This window comes from Bubalus bubalis, chromosome X (assembly GCF_019923935.1).
Source record: "Bubalus bubalis isolate 160015118507 breed Murrah chromosome X, NDDB_SH_1, whole genome shotgun sequence".
Lineage (NCBI taxonomy): Eukaryota > Metazoa > Chordata > Mammalia > Artiodactyla > Bovidae > Bubalus > Bubalus bubalis.
Genome location: NC_059181.1, coordinates 30,579,379 through 30,605,185, shown reverse-complemented (window position 1 = coordinate 30,605,185; position 25,807 = coordinate 30,579,379). Strand labels below are relative to the sequence as shown.

Genomic DNA, 25,807 nt, shown 5'->3' with positions numbered 1-25,807 from the left:
ATGCATAGAATTGACCATCCTTTCCCCCCATAGCAGTATAAGCTAAGCATATGTCTGATAAATACATTTCCACATCAGCCAATTCTTTCATGGGACCAAATCATATAACATGACTCATGTGCTAATAAGGATTGAGAAACCCATAGGCTTTTCTGTTTCTTTTTTTCCTTTTCACTACCTCAATTGACCTGTCAGTCCATGCGGCTCATATATGTCATAACATCTAACAGTAGAAGGAAGGATTGTTGTTGTTCAGTCAGTAAGTTGTATCTGACTCTTTGTGACCCTGTGGACTGTAGCCCACCAGGCTCCTCTGTCCATAGGATTTTCCAGGCAAGAATACTGGAGTGGGTTGCCATTTTCTTCTCCAGGGGATCTTCTCTACCCAGGGATCAAACCTGAGTCTCCTGCATTGGCAGGCGAGTTCTTTAACACTGACCCTCCTGGGAAATGCCAGAAGGAAAGATTGTCGTCATTGTTCAGTCGCTCATTCGTGTCCAACTCTTTGCCACCCCATGGACTGCAGCATGCCGGGCTTCCCTGTCCTTCACCATCTCCTGGAGCTTGCTCAGACTCATGTCCATTGAGTCGGTGATGCCATCCAACTATCTCGTCCTCTGTCGTCCCCTTCTCCTCCTGCCCTCAATCTTTCCCAGCATCAGGGTCTTTTCTAATGAGTCAGCTCTTTGCATCAGGTGGCCAAAGTATTGGATCTTCAGCTTCAGCATCAGTCCTTCCAATGAATATCCAGGAGGAAAGATACATAATGCCGAAAAGAAGGAGGGAAAGGAAACGATCAGAAGAGATAGGAGCATGCATTTATCTCAGTGCCTTTTGAGTATTCACTTGTACCTTCATGTAGCTCTCAGTAGACCGGCACAAAATTCAGTTCACAATCTGGTACTCGGGCATGGTCTCATGTTGTCCGTATTTAGATATCAGAGCCTCTCATACTCTCGGACGAGTTGAAGTTTCAAAAGATTTTGGAAATCAGCCTGTATGTTCCCTTCAGATATCACTTCTGTCCGCCCATGTAGACTCCTTTAAGCATACATATTTCAGTCTGAAAATAATAGATAATCTTGAGCTGTGTCCTTACCTTCTTTGAGCCTTTTTTCATCTGTAACATCAAGCAAAACAGATTACCTCAAGAGTTATTTATCCCCAGGTTGCTTTGATTATATGCTAAATGTTGTAAGTGGAAAAAGCAGAAAGGGGTATGGGTTACGGTGTATATTTCAAAGCTTGGTCATTATCAGCCAAGTCTTAGCTGATCTTCTGGATAACAGTTCTTGTAACAGAGATGCAAAATACAGAAAACAGTCTTTTATGTGTAGTGTGGCCTTTCACATGAGAGCAACCGTTCTCTGAATAGAAGTAGCCTAGACTAAGAACAAGAAGTGACAAAACATCATGTGATGCCTCATATAAATGATCCCTGGTGGCCCTACACTTGAGTTTCCTCAGCAACCCAAATGTAAAACACAAGGATCTTATGTCTAAGAAGATCAAAATGCCACCTTCCTTCTGTTCTATTTGTTACATGCAGGTTTCATATAGTTTTATAGCAGATTTTTTTTTTTTAGCATTCGTTTGATTTTCATAAAAATTGGGATCGTTTGGAAGAAGCATCATTAATATTCTTTACAACTTGTTCTTGTTCCTCCTTTTATGTTCGTTGCTAGTTCAGACTTCTCTCTTATGTAAAATATTCCACTGATGCCCTTGGTAGATTTAGAGGTTGTTAAAGAAATTGTAATAACAGTTCAGGGAACAGTCAGGAACTGCCTGTCCTATACCGTGTGACCCCAGCTAGCTGTTCTCCTTGTAGTTCTAAATCTTTGTGTACAGACTATAATTCACAAAACAGTTGTGATCAATTTAAATTCAGCAAATCTTTTCTAACACTAGGGCTTTTTGCAATCAGGGCCAGAAAAGTTGGGTTGTCAGCTGTTAATGCTATAACCTATTAACGATGGCAGCGATATTGAAATGGCTTTTTGAAATGGCTATTTGAAAGGGAACATTTTACTAGTGAAAACAGATGAAAATGGCCTGGGAGGAGAGATTAACCTTTTTGAAATATCTGTGGTTTGTCCCCAGTATTTTCTATAAATTTACCTTATTCTTTCAATAAGAATGTTTGGAAATTCTATTCATGCATATGAATGCATGTAATATTTATATATTTAGTTATTTTTTAAATAGACAGGAACTCTACTGAATAAATGAAAGCACACACACACACTTGTGCTAGCTGACTGCTTTAACCTTGCTTGAGTTAATTATTTGCCATGAATAAATAGATTTCTGTAACTTGTCATGAGATGCATTACGTGGAGTTTCTATTTGAAAAGCACCCTGATTTCAAATCAAGGTCTACAATTTTAGCATGTTCCCTTGTGACTTCTGGTTTGGGCTTTTTGAAATTTACTAGTCCTTTTTCTTCCCTCTCTCTGTAATAGGTAAATATATATGTTTAGATGAAAAAAATTTTAATTGAGGTATAATCGACATATACCCTGGTATAAGTTTAATGCACAACCTTAAAAAATTTTAATTGCAGTATAATTGACATAAAACATTTGGCAGTTTAATGTACAATGGGTTGATTTGACACATATATTGCAACATGAGTACCACCCTAGTGTTAGCTAATACCTCTCCCACGTCACGTAATTACCACTTCTCTTTTGTGGTGAGAACAATTGAGGTCTAGTCTCTTAGCAACTCTGAAGTTTATAATGCAGTACTGTTGGTTATAATCACTGTTCTATGCATTAGGTCTTTAGAACTTACTTATCTACTAGCTGTAAGTTGATAATCTCCCTGTTTCCCCTACCTCCAGTCTCTCATAACCACCATTCTATTCTGTTTTGGGGAGTTCAGCTTTTTTATATTCCATGTAGAAATGATATCGTACAGTATTTGTCTTTTTCTGTCTAAGTTGTCTCACATAGCATAATGCCCTCAGGGCCCTTCTATATTGTCAAAAATGGCAGGATTTCCATCTTACAGCTGAGTGATATTCTCCTATATATATGCACACCACGTCTTTGGCCACCTCATGCGAAGAGTTGACTCATTGGAAAAGACTCTGATGCTGGGAGGGATTGGGGGCAGGAGGAGAAGGGGACGACAGAGGATGAGATGGCTGGATGGCATCACTGACTCGATGGACATGAGTCTGAGTGAACTCCGGGAGTTGGTGATGGACAGGGAGGCCTGGCATGCTGCGATTCATGGGGTTGCAAAGAGTCGGACACAACTGAGCGACTGAACTGAACTGAACGTCTTTTTTTTACCCATTCATCCACTGACAGACACTTAGGTTGTTTACCCATCTTGGCTATTGTGAATAATGCTGCAATGAAGATGGGAGTGCAGATATCCCTTCAATATCCTGTTTTCATCTCCTTTGGCTATATACCTAGAAGTGCAATTGCTAGATTGCATGGTTGTTCTATTTTTAATTTTTTGAGGAACCTCCATACTGTTTTCCATAATGGCTAAGCCAAATTATATTCCCACCAACAGTGCACAAGTGTTCTTTCTTCTCCAGCCTCACCAGTGCCTATCTCTTGTGTTCTTGATGGTAGCCATTCTAATAGGTGTGAAGCAGCATCTCATTTGTCTCTCCACAGTGTTAACCAGCGTACCCTTTGTCTCACAGGCAGTAATTGAACAGGCCTATCATAGCTTCTCGGTTTCTGTGTTGCAGAAGAGCGCTGCCTGCCTATTAGGTGCCCAGTAGCATTTGGTTAATCATAGTGGACCCATGTTGGTTTCTTAGTTTTGACACATAAACCATGGCAATATAAGCTGTTAACATGGGGACACAGTTTCTCAATCTCAGCACTACTGACATGTTGGCCTGGATGATTCTTTGTATTCTCCAAATCCAGAAATAGACTATGGATTAGCCTTTTGCATGTAGCAGACAAGCCAACAGAGGCCAATAACTTTAAAAACTATTTAAAAGAAACTTATTTTGTCTTCTATTTCTTAGAAACCCTTATAAACTTATTGTTTTTTGCTCTTTAAGATGCCTGTGCAGATTTTTTTAAATTCTAACCTCATTCGGATATTATAACCCTTCCTTTTATTACTGTTTATTATGATCACAGTTTAATTCCCACCCATCATTAAATTCACCAAACCTTCATGGAAGGTATAGAAACATAGTTCCTGTCTCTAAATAACCCGCAACCTAGGAGAGAAACAAAGGAGGTTTAGACAAGTATTGTTTCCAGAACAAAAGGTGGTTCCTTTTTATCATCTGAGAACTACTGGGTACAATCTCTTCCATAATGTTTGCTTTTCTCTATACTAATTTTTTTCAGTTTATTAAGAACTGGCATGGTTTTTCAAAAGCCTGACAATGGGGATGCCAGTTACCTTCTCTTTAAAATATGATGTGTGTGTTTATGGTAGTTGGGGAGCAGGGCTTGCTGGGAAACCCTCTCAGTGTCAGTGATGCCATCTAACCATCTTGTCCTCTGCCACCCCCTTCTTTTGCCCTCAGTCTTTCCCAGCATCAGGGGCTTTTCCATGAGTCGGCTCTTGGCATCAGGTGGCCAGAGTATTGGAGCTTCAGCTTCCAATGAATATACAGGGTTGATTTCCTTTAGAATTGACTGGTTTGACTGTTAGCCTGAGAGAAAAGTAAGTATTCAGGTTGACACCCTGGCAGCCATTTGAAGCCCAGCCCTTCAGTTCCAAAGGGTTTCTGGAAAGCAAAACAGGAAAGAAACCAAAAAGATACTCTGAACCATGGCAAATCCCCCAACTCCCAACCTACCACGTAATGTCCTTTGAAATTATTATATTGCTAATTGTATCCCTTGGCTAGCCATTCACTGTCTTTGTACGTTGTTAAGATGACATTCGTATAAAGCCAGCGTGCAATGCACTGGAAGGCAGAGGCAGTGACTGCAGTGGATTCCTTCCCTCACCTCTGTGCTGTGGGTAGTTGCTGCCAGGAGAGAACCAAGAGAGAAGGAACGGAGACCCAAGATACTTGCACACTGTGGCTGTCACACTGGAAGGAGCTGCGGTATCCTTGCTTTTTGTGTGTGCATACCATAAAAGTGGAAAGAGGAGATACTGCCGAAAGCAAAAACAAAACCCAGGGCTGAACGACCCATTCTGAATTTTTGCTTAGATGGTTTGACACTGGTGTTTAGGGGCAAGGTCAGGGTCATCCTCAATACCGAGAGAAGCTATGAGGCCTGTATGTGGGTCAGCAGATAATGGCATCTGCAAGGATGACCTCAATCCATTGTCCTCATACCTGTCTTTTGACCTCAACAGCTTCCTGACATTTCAGGCTAACCTCTTGTTTTCTAGAGTGATCACAATGTAATTTTAGTTGGGTTTTACTTCTAGTGCTTTTAGCTCTCTATAGACATTTGGCCTGGTTTTGAATTCTTCCTTTCTTTATCGCCAGACAAAAGGAAAGGGAATATGCCACTAGGATACGGAATTGTTGGTAGTAAAAATGAAAGATCGAAATAGAATGAGAATGTGAATCCCTGTACCTTGTCTTCAGTGCTGTCAGTTGGCACAGGCGAGCAGTTTTGAAAGAGCCAAAATGATGGATCTTGCGTCTTAGGAGGAAGAAAGAACCTTGATAATTTCCCGCCTTTAAGCACAGGAGAATCTGTGGTCTTTTGAAAGAGGAGAGCATTCACTAGTTTCCCTTGTTAATTTCCACTAATGCTTTAACAACTTTCAGCATCAGGAAATGCTTCCGCATGAGTTACAGCCTAAATTCTTCATGCTGCTTTAGCCTGTTTCTTCTTGTTCTGTCCTCGGTGGAGAAATCGAACAGCTGGTCATAGGCCCCTATGCAAGAGCCATTCACATAATTGAAAACTGTTATTAAATCGCCCCTTCAGCCACTATTTCTTGCATATTCTCTTGTGTGTGTGTGTGTGTGTGTGTGTGTGTGTGTTTTCCCATGGCTAAATAATCCCAATTCCCTTAAGCTGTTCTCATAGGTCTTTCAAGCTCTTTAATTATCGCTGTGCCTTTCTGCCAAGCCTTCTCTAAGTTCTGGGTCAGGACTTAGCTTTAGCCACTAGAACTAGACACCGAGGATAATGCAATGATTGCTTCACACTGTATTTGTTAGGCCTTTCGTTGTACATCACAGACATGGTCAATATTTTTTTCTCTTTATTTTGGGCCACCTACATTTGTTGCTGACTCATAGTCAGATTTTTTTTTTTCTGTCTTCCACAGTGAACAGAGCTTTCTGTTAAAACTATGCTTTCTGTAATAAGCCTGAATTCTTTCTTTGTAGTCTGTCATTGAATCTATCATTAAAGAAACTATCCTTTAAATGTAAGTCAGGGAAACATATAGGTTCAGATTGGGCAACAATAAATCCCATGTTTTACATCAGAATGAATTAGTAATGCTTTTTTCAATTTGCTGTCTTTCTGTGATAGTTTTTGTCCTAGCTCCAGATGGTTATTTTGATAAATTTAGTTTCTGGACCAGTGGAGCAAGAGATTGTTATAGGACTTATTGTAACTGGAACTTGCAGTTCTTTTGACACAGACTTTCATTGTATCTTTGTTTATCAGATGAAGAAACACTTAGAGACTAAATAATAATATAACTAGAGGGAGTCACAGTCCTCCAACCAGAGAGGGCTGGCTTTTGGCTTTGTGTTGACTAGAGGTGCAGTCTGTAGTAGTGTGGCCCACCTTTGACCTTGGCCTGTTTAATTTATTCACTAGTAACTTTTGGATGAAGGCAGAACACATATTTTATTTATTTGTTTGTTTGTTTGTTTTAATTTAATTTAATTTTATTTTTTAACTTTACAATATTGTATTGGTTTTGCCATATATCAACATGCATCCACCACGGGTATACACGTGTTCCCTATCCTGAACCCTCCTCCCTCCTCCCTCCCTGTACCATCCCTCTGGGTCGTCCCAGTGCACCAGCCCCAAGCATCCAGTATTGTGCATCGAACCTGGACTGGCGACTCGTTTCATATATGATATTATACATGTTTCAATGTCATTCTCCCAAATCATCCCACCCTCTCCCTCTCCCACAGAGTCCAAAAGACTGTTCTATATCTGTTTATTATGTATTTATTTGGCTGTGCTGGGTCTTAGTTGTGGGATGTGGGATCTAGTTCCCTGACCAGAGATTGAACCCAGGCCCCCTGCATTGGGAATGTAGAGTCTTAGGCACTGGATGAGCAGGGAAGTCCCCAGAAAACATATATTTAAATGTAAAAATTACAGAGTTGGGGAGAATGACTAACCCATGGGCTGTAAGAGTCAGGATCCTTAAAGATACAGATGAACTGATTATAATGGGCTAAAACTAACAGGAAAGTCCTTGACGGAAGTAGAAGAAAATACATCCCAAATGAATATGTACAAAACAGAAGAATCACTGAAAATAGCCAAACAGTATTTCTTATCATACCCAACAGTGCATTAGTACCTTGGGGGTGTTCACAAATCTTAAAACATAAGAACAATGATAAATGTCCCAGGATCACTGAATAATTAGTGTGAGAAATTCTGAGGTCAAACAAGGTTTAATGTTTCCTTACTGACAACCAACCCAGCTTTTAGTATGTTAAAGTGCATTAAGCGACAGATAGAATGTGCAGTGTTTCCTTAATTAATTTGACCTTCTCTTCTTGAAACATCTTGCTGGGTCATTGATCTTCTGGACACACTGGGAAACACTGACCTAGAGATCTTAGTGGAGTGGAAGCGCTGTGGGAGCCTCCAGTGCAGAACAAAAGAAAGTCATCCAATTATACTGTCCAGAGAGATGGCAATACCATTCACAGCACATCATATTTTGGAGAACAGAGTTCTAAAGGACAGTGGCAAACCATGCCTTTCATATGAGGAAGAAATAAGAGAAATAGGGATGAAGGGCCATGGACAGACATAACAGCTCTGGTAAAATATTGAAAGAGATTTGTGAAGGCTTGAGAACTTCGATGTTTCTGGTCAGATGTATAGTAATAATGACATAACGATAGCAAACACTGACTGACATGGCTCTCGCTGTGTGCCAGTGTTGAAGTGTCTTTCATTGAAATATTAAAGCAGCCCTACAAGATAGGTCCTATAAATAGTTCCACTTCATGGCAGAGGAAAATTGAGACACAGAAAGATAAAGTTACTCTCCCAGAGTAACACAATCAGTGGCAAAACTGGGATTTGAACTCTTGTGGTTGGATTCTGGAGCCTCTCCTCCTATTGGCTGTGCTGATGGATTTCAGCTCAGGGTGATAAAGCACTTGTGACAAGGGTACCTGTACACAAATGTTCAAGATCGTCCATGGAGGATGTTTGCTTCCTCACATGGATGTTTATTATATGGCAGCTATGAGAACACACTGGCATTGGATAAGTTTGGACGTGGTGACTGTCAGAAGTCTTACAGCTCTGTGGTGCCATTCCAGAAGGAGGAATTCACATCCATGGTTCCTTTCATTGTCAGGTTCTGTAATTCTTTTTTAGCTTTTAAGAAAATGTTCACAAAGTACATTACCTCTGTGATTGCACTCTATCTAGAATGAAGTACTCAACAGAAGCTTTTGATCAGTAGCTTGAATTTATGCCACTTTGCAGCTAGGAATTCAAGGTTAAACAGCTCATTATAATGTTGCTGAGTTAATAATTGGGGGTTACTCCTGGAGTACTGCCGAAGTGGTGAGTGTTACAAGCCCAATGACCCTACTCTTGTCTGCCTAAAGTGTGAATACATTCTTTATTAGCACACCACATTCCAAGAGAAGTGCCATGAGTCTGCAGTTCATATACTCATTATGTGTATGATCCTAAATATCCCATCATATATTCGGTGTAAATTGATCTCAAAATAGGTAACACCCTGTGGTTCTTGGAAAAAGCAAATGAAGACCATCTCTGGAGAAGGCACTTTCTTAGGGAAGGCCTGCTCAGAGAAATGGCAGTTAGATTGAGGAAGTCTAACATTGATCTAATGTATTCCCATAAGCAGAGAGAAGGGATGGAGAAGAGGCAGTATTTGTTGAGATCAAGACTGAGAAGCTTCCAGAGCTGACTAAAGACTCTAACCCACATATTCCTGAAGCCTAGTAAATCCTAAAAAGTATCGATAAAATCCTAGAAGTACAAGATGAGACAGGAAAAACATAGATGACCTTCAAGGAACCAATAGCGTCACGGCTGACTTGTCAACGGTTAGCAGCAGAGAAAGCGAAATAAAAGTGAAATAATATTTCAGTGTGCTAAAACAAAATCAAAACAAATGAAACACCCCTTTCAGTCTAAAAATCATTACCCACTGAGGATAACTATCAAGAATATGGATAAAAGAGACTTTCAGGCAAACAAAAGCTGAGAAATTCACCATCAACAGACACTTACAAAAGGAAATACTAAAAGATACACTGCCAACAGAATTGATCCCAGATGGGAGATCTGAGATTGAAGGAAGCAATGGAAAACAAACCCCCCAAAAGTGGTTAATATATGGATCAATTTAACAATATAAAAACGTAAAACATGATCTTATAGGGTTAAAAATGTAATTAAATGCATGACTATAGTAACATACCAATCAAATGATGGATAAATATATTTTGAATTTTCTAAAATCATTAGACTCACTGGGAGGCACAGTATTTATTAAACTCTGAAAAACAGAAAACTAGAGTTAGACAGAGAAACAACAGGTCTCCATGAAGAGAGCAGTACAGCAGGAGGTTTCAATGCTAGACTCACTCTTGCTGCCAGGGAGCTGTCTGGCCTTTGAAAAGCCATTTCTCTCATCTACATCTCAGTTTTCTTGTCTGTGAAATGAAGCTTCAGGACCAGATGAATTGTAAAGCCTCTTATTACAATTGTAAGAAACACTGAGAAACAGATTCACTGGAGGGGAAAGAAAAAAAATAAGGATCAATCATTCCTTGAGGTTTCTTTTTTCTATCTCTCTCTTTTGAAATTTTATCAATAAGCACTTCCTTTTTACTTATAGCTAAGTTTTATATATCTCTTCCCAAACTGGAGTAAGATATAGTCTCTCCCAGGTGTGTATTGTACTTTACTTTTTGCATTTGTTTGCTTTCCTTTCTTGTCATCTAGTAGCCAAACAGGGTCATGGTAGTTTCCCAGACTGCCATGTGTCAGAGGGCTCATGTGGATGTTGGGAGGACATTTGCAGAATCAGGCTGTGAAAAGTGGGCGTCACTGTACCACTTTGGCTCTTTATTTGATGCATCACCAGAAATGACATACACCTCCTTTACTTTCTTATCTTCTCTTCTTGCACTCTCCGGCCTTCTGTCTCTGCAGGCTAATAATAAGCCTGAGATCGAAGCAGCACTCTTCCTCGATTGGATGAGACTAGAACCCCAGTCCATGGTGTGGCTGCCCGTCCTGCACAGAGTGGCTGCCGCAGAGACTGCCAAGCATCAGGCCAAGTGTAACATCTGCAAGGAGTGTCCGATCATCGGCTTCAGGTAGGCAGAAGCCCCACAGTGTCATTTTTGTCGTATCATTTCTCAGCCTTGTATGACTTGTCTGTTACACACCCCCATGCCAGTTGCTATTAGTGCATTGTTACCCACTGTGCCAGTTGCTGTTAGTCTGCTCCTCTCCATGGTGGGAGAGGAGGTGACCAGGCTGGAACCTGGATCCCTGCTGTCACCCCCCTGAGCATTGGGTTATGTTGGTAGATCTGCTTCATGAGACAGGTGGCCCTCTCCGCTTTCCCTCTTTAGCTCTGCAGAGCCATGTTCTTCATCGATCGGGACGGACTCCCTGTCTCCACCAAGATTTTCGTCTATCAAGTATACACAGATTAACTGTACCTCTTCTTTCCTGGAACCAAGACATTTTGATCATCTCTTTTTTTTCCCCATGCTCTTTTCTGTTTATAGAACCTCTCCCAGAATCAGTTATAAAACTAAGGAATTATTCTATTTTGGGAGACTTGTCATGGTAGCTCAGTCTCTTAATCACTCTACACTACTTTTCTTGCCCTAAAGTAACCAGAATTGTTTAGAGCAGCTTAGACCATACTTCTTGATCTGTGAATCTGATTATGCTCTTTTCATAGTCTCCTAATGAACTTCTGAGGGAATATAAAGTGTGCAAGTAAATGAAAGATTCACAAAGCCACTAAAACAAGAAAATGTTCCTTATAAATTTAAAAGTGCAAGAAGTAGGAAACATTGTAGGTTATTATTATTATGACTTTCTTAAAATGTCCCAGAAAACACTTGGCTTTTAAATCTTCAGTCTTGCTGACCTGTCTGGGGAGACAGGATATTTTTAAATGAATGAATCTTCATGAACAGTAATCCCAAACCCAAATTCTGAAATAGTGGTGTATTTAAACATCTGAATCAACCTCAAGGTTGCCATAGTGATGAATAAGCCATCAAGTTGTAAACTAGCTGTAGCATCCTCTGCCTGTTCAGGATCCACTTACCAGCTAAGTAAATACTCATTGCTGGTTATGCTGAGACTTGTCTCATTACTTTGTTTCTAATAATTACATTTTACCATTTGTGTGCCTTTTATTCACTGTGCCCCTTCCATACTTCATGCTGTGTACAAAGAGGTTTTACAGAGACCTTCAGAGGTTTCTAAAGCCTAGATAGACAGTGTTGAGTAGGCAGTACTAGCAAAGGACACCTTCCTGGTTTCTGCGGGCAAGAGTGATGCCTTGGGGCAGCGGGGAGGGGGAGCTCTAGGGGACTGCATTGCATTTCTCACCTTTCTTTTCTTATCTTCCTTCACTGGTAAGATCTGTAGACAAAGCAGAGGGTGGATTTTATAAAATGCAAAAGGAGAATGCTTTGGAGGGTCTAAGAGAGCATTTTGACATTCAGTTCTTTTGCCCTTATGAAAGTAAATTATTTTAGGAATCAGCATTTCTCTTTCCTCCTTTTCCCCATTCTTAGAAGATGACTAGGATCTAAAAACAGTAGCCTTTTCCCCACATTCCCATATGTGACATGAGGAATATATTTATTTGAATTGGCTCAGAGTCTTATCTGAAAAAGCACAAGGCAGGGAGAGTATGAAACCAAGAATAGAGTATTCTGAGAATGGGGGGAAGTGTAGCATGTAGTACTTCCAGATTATGAATCCTTTCATCTCACCCAAATTGTGTCTTGTCTTGGGGTTTCCATTTTCATGTGGGGGTAAGGTGGTGAGGGATTTCTGAAGAGAGACAGATAAAAGAGGTTATCCAAGTAACTCTGAAAATGAATCATGTCTGTCAATCAGAAAATGTAAAGTAAGATTTGTTTTAATTGAGACTTCTTGCTGAATTTTCTTTTGTCTTATGAAATTGCTTTATCTATATAATTTTTTAAAAAATAATTCCCTCAGGAAATGTTGGTGCCCTTTTGATGGGTGCGGGATGGGCCTGAAATGCATCTATCTGTCCTTTCTGAGAGTTCTTTTAAATTCCAGTATTTGGTCTTCAAAAGCCTAGAAGTTTGCCAGTGTCTTCCTACTTAATCTGAAAGAGTTCCCAGTGGAGTTTAAGCAAGACCTGAGTTTTTCTCCCCTCCCTCCAAATGTTTACAGGATGTTTCTGCCAAAATGTTTTGATACTGCAGGTAAAACACCAGAAAAATCTGGAGGTAGGAATTTAATCACTTACCTTGAGGGATTAATAAACACAGCATTCTGTTTCTAGAATTAAAACAGTATGGAAGGAGGTTTCTTAAAGGGTATTCTTTGGGAATTTGATCTGAAGAGATACATACGTGTTTGTTTTTGTGCTTTACCAGGTACAGAAGTCTAAAGCACTTTAATTATGACATCTGCCAAAGCTGCTTTTTCTCTGGCCGCATTGCAAAAGGCCATAAAATGCACTATCCCATGGTGGAATATTGCACTCCGGTAAGTAGATGTGTCCCTGAGCTTGAGTCAGCTCACCTGGGAGAAGTTTCAGTTTTCTCCAATGTTGCAGATGATCTGTGATGCTATGATTGCTCAGTTCCCCAGATGTTGCCCAACTCAAGTAGCTCCAAATTGCAGATTCTGGGATTGACCTTATCCCTGGTGCGATGCCTGGCACGTGCAGAATGTCATAGACACTCCACACACACTGTTGGGTGAAGCAATAGTTTTCATTTCTGTTTGCATGGGTTGTAGAGAAGACATTTTTCACATTTAGTTTCCACATCCCTAGCTGTTGTGTGTAGAGGTGTTAGGGCCATGGGGCACGTTGAGTATGGAGGAGGAGTAATGTAGGTTCCCTGAAATTCGTAATCCACCATTTAAATGAATCTTGCTCATCTTTTGTCTGTTTAACATACTAACACTTACCATTAAATGCTAGGCATTTACCTTTGAAACTACTCTGTATGAGACAGGTATTATTTTTATCCCCTTTTTACAGTTGAGGACTCTTGACATTCTGAGGTTAAAAAGTTTGCCCAAGTTTCTATAATTAAGTGCTGGAGTCATCTCTTAAGTTATTGTCTTCTTGGGGAAATGTTAAGTGGCCAACAGAACTTTGAAAAACTGCTGGAGACACACATATGGACACCAAGGGGGAAGGTGGTGGTGGTATGAATTGGGAGATTGGGATTGACATATACACACTATTGACACTATGTATAAAATAGATAACTAATGAAAACCTGCTGTATAACGCAGGGAATTCTACTCAACACTCTGGTGACCTAAATGGAAAGAAAATCCAAAAAAAGGGGTGATACATGTATACGTATAGCTGATTCACATTGCTGTACAGCGGAAGCTAACACAGCATTGTAAAGCAACTATAGTCCAATAAATATTAATTTAATAAAGAAAGAGAAGAAAAATCACTAGTGAAATGGAAAGGGCATGGACTTGGTGGACACAGACCTGGGTGTAAATCTCGTATTCCTTCAACACTGGCTGCTAGCTATTCAAAGTGCCATCTGTAGGCCAGCAGCTTTGGCATCACCTGGGAGCTTATTAGCAGTGCAGAACCTCAAACCTCACCCTGGACTTTATAAATCAAAAGCAGCATTTTAGCGAGATCTGCAGGTGGTTTCCAACACATCAGAGTTTGAGAATCTCTGCTTTAAAGCCTTTCTCTCTTGTATCTTCAGAGCGATCCTCCCAGTTATTTCATTGTCTTCCTCACTTTGATTCCTTTTGCAAAGGTATTCAATGATGGAGAACGTACCATGCTGTGAATCGAATGGTACTTAGTGGGTAAAATCTGATAGCAACATGGACAGATATTGTTTTACAAATACCGTAAGGTGTAACAAAACTGAAGGCCAACTCTCTGACCTCCAGACGTCTATTAATTACCATTTATCGAGCAGCCTAGTACTTGAGACTTCATTGATTCACCATCACAACTTGTTGAGGCATTCTTGCTTCAGTTTTGTAGATGATTGGAGCCTTGGGTAGGTAAATAACTCACCCCCGTTAACCCCATTAGTAAAGGGCAGGTCTGGTGTCAAAGCCCGTTTTGTGTGATTTCAGCCTTTGCTCTTGCCTCCTGCTCTTAATTATAAGACAAGTACCTCAAGGCAGAGCACCGAAGCGGTGCTTTCCGTTCAAAACCCTGCCCCAGGTCTGATCTCCTCATGATTTCCGTTTCAGACTACATCGGGAGAAGATGTTCGAGACTTTGCCAAGGTACTAAAAAACAAATTTCGCACCAAAAGGTATTTTGCGAAGCATCCCCGAATGGGCTACCTGCCAGTGCAAACGGTCTTAGAGGGGGACAACATGGAAACGTGAGTAGTGGCCAGAGCACAGCAGCCTCTTAGTTGACATATATTTGAGCTCCTTTCACCTGAATACCTTCCTTCACTCCCAAATGCAGTCTCTCCTATTTCTTTCTTTAGATTTACTGTAGCTGTAAAGAGAAAAGCAAGCTGACGTTCAGTTACCAGTTTCCATGTCAATTGTCCCGTGAACAGTGACCCTTTCGAAAAGTTAAACTGTATCTCACAGGGGAAAAAAACCACCATATCCTGGCTCGCAATTACCTTACAAAGGCTTGTAAGAAATACGGGACTGTTTACAAATGAGTGACTCCAAGATTTCATTTTGATTCTCCCCCCTCACAAATCAGTAGGCGTGTGGCTTTTTGTATCTGATTGTGTGGTCGTAGCTAGTCACTTTTTCCTACTTGAAAGAAAATAATGGTCACAGGAAATGTCTTCACAGTAAGTAGTTATGATTCGCTAGATCCAAGTGATGATCTTGTCTTCACCTCTTTTGAACCTTCTCTTCTGTTTTCCATGACTCTGACGGCAGTCGCACCACTGGTTTTCTTTTAATTCACCTTTCACCTTTGTCTGGCCGTTGCTTTTCATGGTTCATACTTAATTGGGTTTCATTTATTTTGACCTTTCAGTAATTTTTTTTTGTATGTGTGTGTGTGGCTGAGTTTGCCTGTGTCTCTCTTCACCACCTCATTTTTTGTTTTGCAGTCCTGTTACTCTGATCAACTTCTGGCCGGTAGACTCTGCGTGAGTACTTGCGCTGAAGGGTGCTGCTATCACAAACACATTCGCTTGCTTGATTTTTAAAAAATTTTTGTTCTGTTTGGTTTAAGGACATTTTAATTTCCCTTCCTTCCTTTCAAAATTTTTCCCTTGCTGAGACTTTGAGGGTGCCCTCTGCCACAGATCAGGAGAGTCAGTGAGGTTTTAGGGTCCCCACCTGGTCAAATGAAAACCAGCAGAAATCCTGGCCTGGAGGTCAAAGTGACATCAAAGAAATTGTTGAGTTGTTAGTTCTGTTCCTGGCAGACATGTTTATATGCTCTTTCCTTGTAAGCAGGGAAGAGCCTTCTGATTACATAATAATATTCTTTAGTTATATTTCTAGAGATTGAGTGCTTTAGGACCTTCAAAAGGATGATGCTGTATTCTTTAGGGCCTGTTATAAGTGGACCATTAAAAACCAGCGAAGTTTGTTTCATAGTATAATGTTGAGTATGGTTGAATAATTTCAGTGAGGCACGTGGCCTTTTTATCAGGTAATGCCATGCTATTTGACTAATCTTTATATATATATATATATATGTGTGTGTGTGTGTACATATATATATATATATATATATATATATGAGTTTCTCAGTTTTGACCTACACTCACTTTGCTCTCTTCTCCAAGCTAAATACCCAGCTCATAAACATACATTTACACTGGAAGGAAAGTGTACTGTAGTGTTTGTTATTACTATTGGTGTGTCTTATTAATAATACTAATACTTGATATTAATAAATAATTTACTGACTTATCTCAGAATTTAGAATGTCATTAGAAAACTCTATATAGTCTGTGATTTATATATCAGCAAAGTGCATTGTTTTAAAGTTACAGTGTGTGTGGGGGGGTTTATAACAAAATTTTGGTATTTCACAATGTACCTTATGAAAATATTTAAAGTCAGACAGTTCTATTATATATAAGAGGGAAATGACTAATTTGGAAAGTGGACTTATATAAGAATTCAGTTTATCTTTATTGGGTCTTTTTTATTCCACCATGTAATTAAATTTAAAGTAGGTCCTTTTTAAAAAATCCTGTCGTGATAAGTACAAACTGTTAATTGAAGTTTATTTGAAGTCTTTATTGGCCTAAAGGAAGTGTGAGGCTTTCCTTTCTTCTTTAAAGCCACATTATTGTGCCCTTTAATTTTGAGATATGGTTACTATATTTGATTTCTTTACTAATGGGGAGTTATTTAGATTCAGCTATGTTACTTGCTATTGGTAATTATTTTCCCTATCCCAGGTAATCTATATGTTTACAGAAGGTAAAACCTTTCATAAATAAAGAACTTTTAAAAAATAATATACTGAAATTCTAAGCTGGATTGGATCCTGATAAGCAAGTGGATTTTCTCTGTGTTGGAATAAGTTCTAACCAACTTAAAAATCCAAAAGACAAATATGCCAGAGGTTAATTTTTTTAAAACACATAGACAGAGGTAGCACAGCATAATAAAGAATGACTAACTAGAGAGGAAGTTTATTCTATCCATAAGCTAATGAGAAGCATTCAGGGAGTCAGTTTAATGTAACTTATTTTAAGTAGAGGGTGTTTGTCTTTCTGAAAACATTCTTTTTAAAAATATATTCTCTAACAACTGAAACCTGCCCCCACTTTGCCTTCCCATAACAAGTATGCTGGATTATTCAGAAATAGTGGGAAATTCTAATTTTCAGGAAGAAAACAAACCCAGCAGGCTAAAGTCCTTGTAATATGTGTAATTTTATTAAAGTCTTTATTCATGGGGTGGTAAATAATTTAGAAAATAAATTGTAAAGCTGTTCTCTTGAGACAGAAGAGTCAGGTCCTAGAATGCTTTATCTTGCAAGAATTCTATTTGATATTAACAAATCCTGTGACAATGACAGCATTTAGTCCATTCAGGACGGATCATAGAATTTGAAGATTTACTGAGATACAAATCTTTTTTTCTTAGGAAAAAACCCCTTATTTACCTGGATTTGTCACCTTAGTTGAAAGTAAACCTGGCATAAACCTTTTATATTGTTTGTCCACAAGTGAGATGGTCAAACAATATTCTTTGAGCTCTTCTGCCTTGAAAATTTATTAGTGGAGTTGTCACAGATAATGAGAAAATGGTGGTGGAGGGGATAGAACTGGCCATTAACAATAACAGGAATAATCCTTTGGGGAATCTATCACTTTATATTTAGGAAGTGAGAAGGGATAACAGTATTCTTACCTTCCCTTGGAAAAGTGCTTAGAAGGCTTTGCATTTAGCTTTGTTTCTGGACTAAGTAGTTTTATACTTTTACTAATTCTTGGTTTTTAGATGATTCTTCTCTGACCAGTATTCCCTTTTGGCTCGTTTTCTAATTTCATAAATACCTCCTTTAGTGTGTGTGTGTATATATATATATTTTTTAGATTTCTTGGTTTTTATGAGTTCTTGTGCTTAAGCATGCTGTGTTAGGTGCTACATATGTTAATAAGAAAAATAACATGGAAATATCCTCAAGGCTAAGAATTAAAGCTTTGCATAAGATATCCTGTTTAAGATTTTATTAAAGTGTTTTGCATTTACATGCTGAGCTTTCTTAGTGCAGTTATGCTCCAAGATCTCATGTTTTTTTTCTTCTCTACACTACCAAGGTAGTAACTGTTACAAGGGAGAAACACTAATATGTTTTCCTTGATGGTGGGCTTTTAGCTTCTAAGAAGTATATAATCGAAAGACTGGTCTGTTCCAGAAGATAGGGCTTATAAACCAATTAATCCAGGTACTCAGTTATCTTGACCTGCAGTGAATATTTCCAAGCAAACCTTGGCATTTTTCTAATAATGGACTATTCCAGGGTTCTAAAAAATTAGCAGATTATTTCCAAAACTAGAGTGAAGATTTACCTGAATATCTTTGGATCTGCCTGGTAAATTGGGTAGCCATCTTTTTGTTCCCTTATGACAATTTCAGCATCTTTGTAGTTTATTCCAAGTTTGAGTCTGGTGACAATTGACGTAGACAACATTGGTTTCATAAATAAGACATTTATTTCTCAGGTAAGATTTCAGTTCCCTGGTTATGTAGTGTGTTATAACCATTTTATAATTATGTGTCTTCTTTAAGAAACACAGATTTCTACTATATTTCCTATGTAAACATAGGTAACTACACGTTTTTCTTTCTTTCTTTTTTTTTTTAACTGTAAGAAAAAGCATATTCTTCTTAGTGTTCTGAACAAGTTCTTGAATGCTGCTTAAACACTGGACTAAACTAGTCCTTACTGAATAGATCACTGTCGACTTTTGGACTCATGCCTTTACCTAAGGGCATTCTGTGTCAGGAGAAAAATGGAAGAGATCTTTTTGTCCTATTCCAGTTAAAACAAAAAAGCACAAGCCCAAACTGGTTTTCAGAACAGATGGATTTTTTTCCTAAGGTTAATCTAAAAGATACTATAAAAACTTCAAGGATAATTAATAGATCAGGTATGAAAAGGTGAAAACATGTCAACCCTACCAAAATCCTCATCTGTGAAGCCAAAAAAGTAGGTTTTTTTTTACCCACAAAGTAAATAGACTATGAATGCTAATCCTGCTCTCATTTTTCGCTCTGTACATTAGCACACAGTATCCCTAATAAGAAATATTTCAGGTACTGTGACATTCTACTGAAGTTAGTAGTTCTTTTTTTTAAAGCATCACATTATAATTGGGGGCCCTTCAGTTTTACTCTACCAAGTAGCAGTACAGTCCCACTGCTAATGTGGTAGATATATTCCTTTTTTACAAAATTGTGCAGACCAAGACTTCTTGATACATGGAATCTTGGTCACAGACTGCAGTGGCCTCTCCAGAGCTAAAATCATTGACTGCAAATGTACTAGGCAAATGTACAGTTTTCCTTCAGTAAGAAGGCAGCTAAAAATGGCACAGGTGTAAACTGTGTAAAGTTTTAAACCATATACTGCTAACACAATTTCAGAGCTATAGACGATGAGACATGACAAGATAGGAAGACTGAATGTCATGTAGAGACTGTCTCCTTGACCTTTTCTATCATTAAAACTTGCCAGAGAAGTTTGTGATCCCTCCTTGTGGCTTTTGAGAAAAGCAAAAGGATGACCAGTCATCTGTCAAACCTAGCTTGTCAATACTTGATGATCTCTCTAAGATATAGAGACAACCAGATGTGTACCTTATTCATAGTTTTAGGCTGAAAGCATTCTAGGCCATGTATATAACAGAACTGTGGGGTGGGTTTTTTTTTTCTCCATTAATGGATGGTACCTGTGACTAATCACATTTTCTGCCTTATAGGCCTGCCTCGTCCCCTCAGCTTTCACACGATGATACTCATTCACGCATTGAACATTATGCTAGCAGGTATGAGACTAGTTGAATGCCAGGCAAATATTGATTGAAGTAACTAACCAAGGAAAGCTAACCTATAATAAGTTTAAACAAATCTTTTCTTTTTTGCCCAATCTTGTCTGATTTCTACTAATCACCTTGCCCTCTAACGTGCATGCCATTCCAACTGCATGTTGTTTTTGAACACCAATGAGCGCTTCAGTCCAGAACAATCTGCCCTAACCCCGGCCTTTAAACATTTTGAGAGCTTTTTTATGTTCTATATACTGAGCACGTTTAATCAATTGACTTAGAAATCATCTACCCTTCTTAGAAAACTGCTAGACCAGACATAAGTATGTGAAGAAATGATAGTGTGTTATATGCAGAATATGAAAGCATTGGCTTTGATTTCTGTGTGTATTTGACAAAATGTGGTGTAAAGAAGAGAATCATTACTTTTCCTAATCCTTGGACCTTTCTGTCTCACATTCTTTGTGTTCGAGGTAACTTTTATATCTAAGAACTAAATTGCTAATTGTAAAATATGCCTGTTAAGTACATCTGTTAAGAGTTTGGTTAACTTTCAAGTTGTAAAAAGACTATTATTGTTTGAGGTGAAGGAGGTTTTTAAAGGTAAAAATTGGTGGCAGAATGTGTAGAGAGCTGACTGTGAATTATCTTTTATCAATATTTAACTGCTGAACGTGTTTATCAACCATGGGATGTATTAACTAGCTATGTATCATTCTGTCATCAGTGGAAAGCTTTGTCTTTAAAAACACATGGGGTAGTGGAAGGTATGGAGTGTGTTTGTTGTGAAGGAAGCTTGTCGCATGAAAACAGAGGCCTCTTCTCAGCGAAAGGAAGATCAACCTGTGGAGGAAAAAAGAATGCAACTTCTCTTGTAATTTATAGCATAAATGTAAACCTGCTTAACTAGCTGGGGTCCAGCACTCACCTCAAACGGCTAGGCCAACACACACATCCTTTAAATATGAAGGATTCCTTTCTCCTCTTGACATGATTTATCCTTTAGTTTTCAGGAATGTTCGATTAGGTCTTGAATAGAGTCTAAGAAGTCACAGAAGTTTTAATGAGCTTTTACGTTTTTTATCAGGCTAGCAGAAATGGAAAACAGCAGTGGATCTTATCTAAATGATAGCATCTCTCCTAATGAGAGCATGTAAGTATCCTGTCTCTTTTTACGAAATGTTCCTGACCATGAAATTGCTTGGAGGGATTTAGACATAGGGTAGCACAGAAGATAGGAATTAGCATTTATATTCATTAGATCTTTCTGGGAGACACTCATTGGCTTTTTTTTCTTTAACTCTTGACATCCCAACATAGAATGAGCTCCTCCTAACTGTGGCATAAATGTTCCCAGACATTTTGCCTTCCCCTCATTCGGTGCTATACTACCACAAATTACAGGGTCTCAAACACCGAAACTGTATGAAATGTTTACTCTTTGCCCAAACCTGTGGGATTTTTAAAGGGACTGGATGTTAATTTTTCAAGTGATAGCTCCATCCATGGTTAGTAGAACTATAATCTTGGAATAGCTGCACTGGTATTCCCATGGGGTAGCTAGATGGGCATTTTCCTGTAGAGAACCTAGCTAGCAGGTTTTTTTGCGATTGAGCATCTTCATGAGCTAAACAAACTGAGGCAGTCTTGTGAAGCGTTTCAGAAGAGGAAGTACAAATTGAGGTCACGGTTTTGTAGTGGGATGATACTCCAGGCCTGTCCAATATTAAAGAAGGTGAGAGAGTGGTGCTCAGAGTGGCAGAGAACACAGCGATGGCAGGGGAACAGAGGCTTCATTACGGAGTAAGGGTAGTATTGACCATAAGGAGTATTGAGGAGTCCTGCCGTGAACCGAGAGCCTGAGGTGGAGGGAGCAGATTGAGAAGCTTCTATGGAGGACAAACTGAGAACTGAAGAGACAATTTACAGAGATGAAATCTAGTCAAGGTACAATGATGATGTTAGTTTCCTAAGTTACGGATGTCTCACCATTTTGTCATAGAGAATCTAGGCAAAGGGGAAAATGGTAAATTTATCACATGTACTTGGTGTGGCAACCCACAGTCTCAGTCAAATGAGAAACAGCCTGTATAAGGATTAGACCGAAGGCAATATTACCCAAGTAGCACTTATACATAGCTGGTTATTGAAGGCATGAGAATAAGTCATCTCCTCTGGTACATAAAGGTGATCAAGGTGATAATAGAGTCAACACTCAGCCATTCATAGTTATACTAAACAAAAAAGCCTTTGCCCACAAATAAAACTGTGGTACATTCTCTTTCTGAGCTGTGGGGGAAAGTATTAATAGTATTAATATATAAACTACTTTGACAGAAAGATATGTAAACAAAGAATCAACTAAATGTAAGCAACCTGAATGATTTGGTTCTTTGGATCACTGATTTGAATGTTAGAAGCTGTAGTACATTCACAGTGATTGCAGTTGTATCTATGTAAGAATGGCTGCCATTCATTGACTGCCCAAGAGAACAGTAAGAGAAGTTGAATTATAACTATCTGTTATAATTAAACACGGGAAGTCCTCACAATATACCTTCAGAATTTGGGAAGAGGGCTAACAGATTAGTTGGCCAAACTGCGTTTGGTTTATTTTTAAGCAAAATTTAGCTGTAGCTTATTCTGAGGGCATAGTATCCATTCTGACTCAGTGTTGCTTAGGAATAACATGAAATCTTAAGGTCAGGTCAGGGGAAGAGGTTTGGTAGATCAGTTGACTTAACTTAAATATTTATTTTTAACACCCAGTCATTATTTTAACTTTAACTTACCAACCAGTTATCTGACCTGATGGACCAAGATCATTTAAATGAGGAGGATTTTTTCCCCAAGTATCCAAAATTTTTTCAGCTCAGAGTCAGAGATGAGAAAAGGAAATTAAACAGGTGTGGAGAGGGAAATATTAATGTATCATCTTACTGATATCTAGCCAGAAACAAAGGGTTTTAGCCTCTCATTAGGAACAGGATGAATTTCTTGTAACTCGGGGGTACGCAGGCTTTTCAGGAGCTACAGGCAGTGCATTTAGAAAATAATTTCTCCTGTGTATTAGAGAATCCCTGGATATAAAGAAAGATGGCAGCTGCTTCCCAAAATACAAGCCTTTGGCCTCTTTGTTCCTGAAGATTAGTCTTTCGAAGCTGCTCTAAGGAGAGTTGTTCAGTCCTCTTTTAATTAGTCACGTTAATGGCTCTTTTTTTTTTTTTCCTGCTGATTTTTGTTTTTGTAGCTAAACAATAATTGAATGAAATAGTCATTTAATGTATAGTTTCACTATTGTTACCATCCTGCTTCAGTGGGGTTAAGAAATTCAAGCCATTGATTTACTCATGTAAATCGACCACCCAGATTCGATGGAAAATCTGAGAAAGAAACACTTGAAACTGTCACCAATAGGAGGGTAGAACCACAACCTCAAGAGTATCAAAATGTCTTTAAAAGCAGGAAAAAGGGTCTAATTAATTGTTAAGAGCAAATACTGTTTCAATTTTAAAGTAGATGCCCGAGTCCCTGCCCCCCAAAGCAAAATAAGGGGGGAAAAAACCAAAACCTTTGATTTTATTTTCCAGAGATGATGAACATTTGTTAATCCAGCATTACTGCCAAAGTTTGAACCAGGACTCCCCCCTGAGCCAGCCTCGTAGTCCTGCCCAGATCTTGATTTCCTTAGAGAGTGAGGAAAGAGGGGAGCTAGAGAGAATCCTAGCAGATCTTGAGGAAGAAAACAGGTGAGTTTTCTTTCTAGCTTTGTCATTGGGATGCAGAGCGCATACACTTGCACACATAGAAAAGTGCCAGGAATCTTCACTTAGAATCATTCTATGTCTAACTGTTTTCTCCAATAATCTGTTTAGCTCCATTTACAGAGTCTCTTTTTCTGTCATCTGAAAGAAGAAAATGAATGTAATAGCATAAGTAAGAATTCATACATTAGGTATTAAAGAAATGAATGCTCGTGGTGGTATTTGATTTGCTGCATGTATTTTAGAGGCTTTGATCTCATATTTGAGAATAGAGTTTAAGAACAAAGTAGGTCATTTAATTTTCTGATGATACAATTTGTACATGTGTTTGGGCATATTACCTATCTTAAAGCATTTAAGAAAGTAGGCTCACTGGTCATATTTGGGGATGAATTAGTTCATCTTATTTTCCATCATCAAATACAGAAATCATTTATGCTCACCATCCTAGCAGATTAGTGAGATAATTCTAGTTGTCAGTCATCACTTGAAAAAGATGTTCATGGGAAAAGACAAGAAATTATATAAAAGTTAAAAAAACATTTATGACTCCACAGAGGACAAAGATACAAAGGTTTGTCATGTTGTGTGGCATCAGGATGATGCGAATCATGGGACTTTGCTTTTGTGTTATGTGTATGACATCACAGGGCCCTTGCTTAAGAAAGGCTTTTGCATGTGATCACTTCTAACTCAGTGTGCCTTCTTTAGACAGATGTCACCAGGCAGGTCTCTAAAGGAGCAGTGGCTCAAATTTGTGGGACTAGAGTACTTTCATGTCTTTGGTTTAGCCCAAGGCACAAAGACCTCTTCATCTTAGCAACACAGTATGTCTGAGAACCAAGTGCCCTTGGGGACTGTGTCACCTGAAGATGAAAAGGCAAACTGCCGTTCATCCATTGCTTGCTGCTGCCCCAGGCCTCTGTGTAGCTCTCAGTTCCTCTGACCTGTGGCCAGAGCTCCTTATCTGGTTGGCTTGCCTCTAGTCTGTCTCTCACCCCGAGTATATCCTCCCTACTGATGGTAGTTGTGCATCTTCCCAGTCCCAAGAGCCATCACGGCATTCTTCCTTGACTAGATTTCTGCATCTTTTTTAAAAAACCTAGCTTCTCAGCGGGACATTTTCAGCCTTCCACAACTTTCTCTTGACCTGGTTTTTTACACTGTCGTCATCTTGTGTACCTAGATTCTTGCTGTGCTATTGTAACTACTGTTTCTGAATGCGTGCTGCCCTCATCCACTTTCAGGGTTCAGCTCAAGCTTGCTTCTTAGCCTAGCTGCCATCCTCCACGCCATTGCTCAGAATGATTTTCCCCACCAAGCTCCTAGCAGATGGGGCTGCATTTGGAAGTAATCTGTCGTTTGTCTAGTCCACGGGGTCACAAAGAGTTGGACATGACTTAGCGACTGAACAACAACAAATTAGATGTCTTTCAGGGTAAAGTGGTTATCACTGTACTAATCGGTCCCTGCATTTGGAAGTAATCTGTCGTTTGTCTAGATCCTCATAATGCCTTGGATCTTTCTCCATGAACTTCGTTTCAGTTAGCTTTTTTATCAGCTACCCGCCACCACCACCCCCCCCCCACCCCACCTCTCTCTAATGGAGACAGTGAATGCCTTTGGAATAAGGACTGTGTCTTAATCATGTTAATGTCCCCTATCGTGCTTAGCACAGTGTGACTCTTTAGTGGGTTTTCCAGAAATTTTTGGTAAAAGCCTGAGGTAAGAATACAGAGAAGAGATCACACAGGTACCATTCAGGAGGTAATACTGAGCATTCTATTGGTTTTAATAGTAACATTATTTGGGGCTTTATATGTAAGACTGACAGTGAATATCATGGTAGATAAAACCTTTCCCTTCACTGTATTGAGTGTCATTAGTATTCATTTATGTTAAGTCTTTAATTATTTTAGGAATCAAAGTCAAATAGGAAGAAAAGCTGGTATTGGTATTATAAATAGAATTTGATGTTACCCAGGGCTAAGAATATTTTTCTACTATGTGAATGTCCGTTGTGCTCTATGTCTTTCTATCTCATTGGTCAAGAGTTCTGTTTTATTACTGCTGCACCTTCCCTCCATACCATTACAACCAGGCCAAAGAGTGTTGGTGAAGAGTACTGAAACTATCGTTTGTATTAGCATTTCATCATTTTCAGAGCACTGTAATGCAT

The 25,807-nt window shown here is 39.0% G+C and overlaps 1 protein-coding gene across 12 annotated transcripts in view; it reads left to right on the top strand.

Moving 5' to 3' along the window:
* The window catches only part of DMD (dystrophin), a 2,402,664-nt gene that overhangs the window by 2,316,650 nt on the left and 60,207 nt on the right, over positions 1-25,807 (top strand). For 8 of the 12 annotated variants that reach the window (XM_025277237.3, XM_045164452.1, XM_025277235.3 and 5 more), the window contains 7 exons: positions 10,335-10,501; positions 12,791-12,902; positions 14,613-14,749; positions 15,452-15,490; positions 19,799-19,864; positions 20,952-21,017; positions 23,455-23,613. In XM_025277237.3, the coding sequence (XP_025133022.3) occupies positions 10,335-10,501; positions 12,791-12,902; positions 14,613-14,749; positions 15,452-15,490; positions 19,799-19,864; positions 20,952-21,017; positions 23,455-23,613 (746 nt within the window). The other 4 variants (XM_045164449.1, XM_006058095.4, XM_045164453.1 and 1 more) reach the window with 3 other exon arrangements.